The sequence below is a fragment of the Zosterops lateralis genome (assembly GCF_965231275.1).
Source record: "Zosterops lateralis genome assembly, chromosome: 28".
Lineage (NCBI taxonomy): Eukaryota > Metazoa > Chordata > Aves > Passeriformes > Zosteropidae > Zosterops > Zosterops lateralis.
Window position 1 is genome coordinate 5628971 of NC_139788.1, and position 6134 is coordinate 5635104.

Sequence of the window (6134 nt, forward strand, 5' to 3'; positions counted from 1 at the left end):
TGGTGTCTTTCAGAGGGAAAATGTTCCCAGCTAGGTCTGTGAGGGCTTTGGGAAGGATTGGGGATGCCTCCAGGCGGCATCCAGGGTGGCACCCTGAGCTGGACACACATACTGGGTGACCCCACTGCTGCCCAGTGCCGGAGCAGCTCTCCTGCCACCCAGTGTGAGCTGGGCAGCCCAACAGGAGCTGGGGTGACAGCCAAGCAGGGGGGACAGATGAGAAAGAGCCCTCAAAAATCATCCCCGGCTGCAGCTGATGCCTCCTTGTGACTTGTCCCCTCTTCTCCAGTTAGCTTTGCCCTCGTTCCCAGGCTGGTGGCACAGCCTCGTGTCCCTCCTTGGCGCTTGCAGAGGGGGATCCCCCAAACCCTGCCCCTCCCGGTGGGCGCTGGGAGCCCCCGGGACGCTCCTGGGGGCAGCGAGGAGCCCCCAGCCCAGCGCCCGGGGTGGCTGCTGCTCCAGAACCCTGTGAGCATCCCCGGTAGCGACAGCGGAGACCCCCGGGGTGGGGGGCACGCACCCCTCTCCCCGTGTCCCTTCGGTGGGCGGGACACTGCGCATGACCGCGCCTTTTATGCAAATATCAGTCCTGCGATTGGCGGAGGCGGGGCCGGGCTCCGCGGCCGGGTTATAAGAACGGGGGAACAATGCGCCCGCGGTCCCGGCTCGGGGGCTGGCGCCGGGGTGGGGGTCCCCCCTCATCCCTGGGGCTGCCCCTCTCCTGAACGCCCGTTTTTCTCTCGACCGCCCCTCTTTCCCGTGCCGAGATGGAGTTTGACTCGTATCAGCATTACTTCTACGATCACGACGCCCAGGAAGATTTCCACCGCTCCACGGCGCCCAGCGAGGACATCTGGAAGAAGTTCGAGCTGGTCCCCACGCCCCCGCTGTCCCCGCTGGGCACCCCCGGGGAGAAGGGGTGCTGCTCGGGGGCGGAGGAGCGGCCGGGATGGCTCTCCCGGTACTGCCTGGCCGGGGAAGAGCCGGAGTATCTCATAGGGACGGGGCAGATCTTCGGGAACCTGAGCGCTTTCATCCTCAAGGATTGCATGTGGAGCGGTTTTTCAGCGCGGGAGAGACTGGAGAAGGCGATGACGGAGAAACTTTCCACGGGCACGCAGAGAGCCACCCCGCACAAACCGTCCTTCGCGCAGGATTTTGGCTTCAGCAGCTCCGTCAGCGAGTGCGTGGATCCCGCCGCCGTCTTCCTTTGCCCGCTGGCCGAGAGCAAGATCCCCTCGTCCTCGGGATCCGAGGGCCAGAGCGATTCCGGTAAGGGATGGAGCCGCTCGGCCGCCGAGCTGCCCGGTGCCCCCGGCCCTGCTGGAGCCCGGCGTGGGGAACACGCGTGTCCACACATGTGTGTGCAGGGATCCTCCCAGCCGGCCTGCGCCTTTGTTGAGGCTCCAAGCGAGCCCCGGTCCCGGCCCCGCGAACAAAGCGGGCTCGGCTGTTCCCCTTGCCCTCTGGGTTTCTGCTCGGGAAGCCTCTGTCCCTCTCGGGAGGGTGCGTGGGGCTCCCTCCAGCTGTTGCGTGGGACTCTGGTGGCCCCTGTCGCTCGTCCCGACCCCGCGGAAACCTCGTGGGAAGGTTGAAGGGCAAGTTTGCAGCTCACCGTGGAAAGTTCGGGGGTTTGAGCGCTGCACCGCGCTCTGCCGCCGGCTCGAAATTCGGCTGCTCCCCTTTCTTCTTCCCACGGCCCACCCGGGACGGGCTTCCCTCGGGACAAAAGGCAAAAGATGCCCTGGGGGCAGCAGGTTTGGGAGCAGCGGCGTGTCCCCCGAGGCGGTGGCTCGGTAGGACGGGCAGGAACAGCCACCCCGTGTCCCAGCCCAGCCCCGGGGCACGTCTGTCTGTCTGTCCCGCGTGGGGTGTGTGTAGGTTTTTACACGGGGGGGTCGGGCTGGGACGCGGATACCTCCAAAACCCACCCGCCAAGGGCGGTGCGGTACCGCTGCCCCGCACCTCTCCGATCTCACGCCGATTTTCGGTGCTTATTTACAAACACCCTGCGGCTCTCTACAACCCCCCCGCCCCGCAGCCCCGTGCGTTGTTTCCCTCGTCCCGCGGAGGCCGGGCTGACTCGGCTGCCGTGGGAGCGCTGACGCGGTGCTGTGACCCCGTTAATAAATCTACCGGTGGCCGCCACCTGCGCCGGTGAGTCACGGCGCGGGGCTTAATGCCATTAGTAGCCCGGGGACTGTAAGCCAGGTCGCGGGCGTTAAGAGGCTTAACCCAAATATGCGGGGGCCTGGCGGGGGCCTCGGGGATGCCGGTGCGGTCCCGGTGCCGCGGGGGTCCCGGAGGGGTCCGGCCGCGCCACGTGGGCGCCGAACAAAAAGCAACAGATTGCAAACAATGAGAGGGGCCGCGCTGATGGACGGGAGCGCGGACCAATGGGATGGCAGAGAAGCTGACCGACCCCGCGGGACAGCCAATGGGCGCCTGCAGAGGGCGGGGCTACGATGTCTGACTTTTTTTTATTAATGAGCGCGTGTGTGTGTGTGTGTGTGTACGGGGCTGAGGCTGCGCGGGTCGTGACACTGATGAGTGTCCCCCAGCCCAGTAGCTCCAGTATCGGGGGGGTTTGGGCTTCCTGAGCTGAACCCTAAAGCCTGGAGAGTTTGAGGTATCGGCTGGGGCCGCTATCAGAAGCCCACCTCTGGACCCCTCATAGGAGAATGGGGGCCAGGCCTCTGCCCGCGATGCTGGTGAGGGTTTGAGCATCTCGAGGGACCTTTAGCAAGTGGCTGTGTTTTCCCCCAAAGCCTAGGAAAAAAATTGGAGGCCCATCCCCTAAAGTGAGAGCTGTCGCGGCGGATCTGTCTGGAGCCTGCTCATCCCGCTGTCCCCGAAGCAGCCATCTCCCTGCCACTGCGCTTTGCTGGGACAACTGCAGTGGCAACAGGCAGAGCGCTTCGGGGCTAATTAGGCTTTATTTAGGTCTTTCTGTTTCTGGGCTTGAGCTGCCTTTGAGGCTCAGAGTCTGCTGGAGGGACCTCTTCACCTCTCCCTCCCTCCCTGCACAGTGGGGGATTGTCCCCTCTGTCCCTGGGAAGCCGGGGCTGAATGGGCTTTATCACTTGTGAAAAGTAACAAGTCACCGAGGTGGGAAGCTGCAGCCAAGGGGAACAAAGGGTAGTTCTGCCCTTAAATCCCTCATTTACAATTCCAATGGGCCATGAAAGCACCCGACCGGGATGAACTTTGGAACTAGGCTGTCCCAGCATCCTGCTCCTCCAGTTCACCCCCACCTCGCAGGAGGGCTCGAGTGTTTCTTTCCTGATGATCCTTTATGATGAACACATGTTGCTCCTAGTGCTGAAGTGAGGCGGAAGTAAAGCCTCCCAGTCCAATTTTGGGGGACCGGGCTCATGAAACAGGGAGGGAATTCCACTCCTTCCCATGTGATGGTATTGGAAGGGCACTTAAATCACTCAGTCCCTTCTGGAGGTCGCAGAGTTCGCAGTGCATGAGCGAACCTTAGTGGGGAGGTTATCCAGGGAGCTGTGGGGACCCCCAGAAAGGTGACGAGAGGTGACTGAGCATTCCCAGCTGACGGGGCATTTGTTCTTTCTTTGTCACGAGAGCAGAAGGTGAAGAGATCGACGTGGTGACAGTGGACAAGAGACAATCACTCGGCCTGAGGAAGCCGGTCACCATCACGCTCCGTGCCGACCCCCTGGACCCCTGCATGAAGCGTTTCCACATCTCTGTCCACCAGCAGCAGCACAACTATGCCGCCCGCTCGCCTCCAGACTCCTGCCCCCCTCCTGAGTCACCCCAGCAGGACCAGGAGGAGGAGGAGGAACCACCGAGCGCTGTGGAGCCTGTCACCCCTGCAGTCACCCTGCCTGAGCCTGCCTTGCCAAAAGCCAGCAGCAGCCCCGGCTCGGACAGCGAGGACGTGGCCAAGAGGAAAAACCATAATTACCTGGAGCGCAAGCGGCGCAACGACCTGCGCTCGCGTTTCCTGGCCCTGAGGGACCAGGTGCCCGGGCTGGCCAGCTGCCCCAAGACCCCCAAAGTGGTGATCCTGAGCAAATCCTCGGAGTACCTGCAGTCCCTCATCAGTGCCGAGAGGAGGATGGCAGCAGAGAAGCGGCAGCTGCAGCTGCGCCAGACCCAGCTGCTCAAAAGGATTGCTCACCTTAAGGGGCACTAGCAACCGGTGTGCCCCCTACTCTGGTCCCCACAACCCCCCAGCTCCTTCTCAATTTGCACATTTTTTTATTTTTTGGTTGCTTCTTGAACTGTTGGCCCTGGGGGCTGGAGCACGTGGCAGTGGCTGCAGGAATGGGTCCACAGCAGAGATGCCCCCCAACAGCATCACCTACCTGGGGTTGGCTTCCTGGCACTGGCTATTCCAAGATTTCCCTTGTCCCTGCTGTGAACCTTCCTCAGTGACTGCTCCAGTTCAAGAGCTCAACTTTATTCCCCTTCCCCAGCAGCCCCTGCACCCCCTCTCTGCCATTTACCACTGACAGTGTCGCTGGGAGCTACCCCTGGGCATCCACCTCACCCTAAAACTCCCAAGCAACCACGTCTGCCTTGGATCCTGGAAGCAGGCAGACACAGAGCCCAGCATGGGGCTCACCTCTGGATAGATCCCATGGAGGTGGTGATGGCAGGATGTGCCTCTCACCAGGATGAACAGCACCCCGTGGGCAATCCCCTTGCTCGGCTGGACCGTACCTCATTTCCTTGTCACTTCACGCAGTAGCTGGTCCTGGATTTTATGTTCTAGAAACTGCTGCTGTAACTGCGAGTCTTATACTGGAGGCTGTGTTTTTATACTGTATTTTTGTACCACTTTTTGAGAAGTATTGGTAAAGAGTTTGCTTTTTTATATATATATATAAATATATAAAACCTTTTTTTTTTTTTTTTTTAAGGGGGATTTCCTGCTGTGGGGGAGGGCTCAGTCCTGCTGCACTTTAGGGAGATCAGGAAGGGGCTGGTTCCTGCTGGACCCTTGAGCTGAGTCCTCGCAGAGGCCATTCACCCCCTTGCAGCTCTCCAAACCACCCATTTGCAATAACAGGGGATTTTATCCCTTTCCCATCCTTATGAGCATCCTTGTGACCCCTTTTTCCACTCTTGTGAGTTTTCCTTCACCAGCAGCCACTTAAAATCCTCAGCAAAGTTTTGGGCTTTGAAGGGGGCGGGATGGGCTGCGCTGCCTTCCCTGTCTGTGCCCTCCTGCTGCCCAGCCTGTGGGGAGGTGTGTGGGTGACAGAGTCCCCTGTCCCCTCCCAGGGGTGCTGGCAGGGGTGGTCCTGCAGGATGGCACCCTGGGGTTCCTGCTGACCTGCTGAGAACGGTTAGAGTTAACACTGGTTGGATTTAGCACTTTCTTCATTACCTCATACTTCATAAATAAATAAGTTTGCAACAGCCTGGGTTGGCTTTTTCCATGCAGTCGGCTCTGGGTTTCCATGCATCACCTTGGTGCTCCTGGGGGGGCTGCTCTGGCCCCGGGTTTTGGGGTATCCTGGGCATGAATGGAAATTAATCTATTTTGCACCAGGGCTCAGCTGCACCAAGACTGAGCTCTTTGTCCTGGTTTTCTCCCAGCGCTCGAAGAAGAAGTGGCCATGGTGGTGGGGCCAGGGAAATGAATCACCTGGATTATTTTTCCTCCTTTTAAGTGGTTTTATTGGCAAGGGAGGGCAGAGAGCCCAGGCTTTGATGTAACTATAAACCCCCCTAATGGCGTTTGGGGCAGGGGGTGTGGGGTGATCGCTGCCCCACAGGTCAGGGGCTGGGGCTGTGTCTAGCAGTAACCCTATAGGGAGGGGGGAATGCAATCCACTCTCTTCCAGGGGCATTGGAGAACTCCATATCCCAGATCTGCCAAGTGGATGAAATTATATATACGTGTGTTCTCCCTGCTGCCCCCAAACCTGACGCCTTTGGGTTTCTTTTGTCCTGGCAGCAAAAGTCTTACTCGAAATGCAGGACGGATGTGGGATTATGTTACTGCTGAGGAGTCAGGAGCGAGGAGCTGCTGCTGGAGCCTTGATCACCCGGGGGAAACCAGCCTTAAATAGCAACGATGCCACACAGAAGCCCTTAAACACCCATCCCTTTCGGTCCCAGCAGCGTTTCACACTCTGTGTTGCATCACATGG

At 59.8% G+C, this 6134-nt stretch overlaps 1 protein-coding gene across 1 annotated transcript; it reads left to right on the top strand.

Annotated features, from left to right (window-relative positions):
- The first annotated feature begins 690 nt into the window (after positions 1–690).
- On the top strand, positions 691–5320 carry MYCL (MYCL proto-oncogene, bHLH transcription factor). The gene is made up of 2 exons (XM_083879593.1): positions 691–1272; positions 3594–5320. Exons 1-2 carry the CDS (start codon positions 768–770, stop codon positions 4163–4165), a joined length of 1077 nt encoding a protein of 358 aa, XP_083735719.1. The 5' UTR covers positions 691–767; the 3' UTR covers positions 4166–5320.
- Positions 5321–6134: the final 814 nt, after the last annotated feature.

Bases quoted from the DNA above. Each gene is read 5' to 3' on its own strand.
- MYCL (XM_083879593.1), top strand. From the start codon at position 768: ATGGAGTTTGACTCGTATCAGCATTACTTCTACGATCACGACGCCCAG. The intron at 1,273-3,593 runs GTAAGGGATGGA...TCACGAGAGCAG, and splicing joins CGAGGGCCAGAGCGATTCCG to AAGGTGAAGAGATCGACGTG.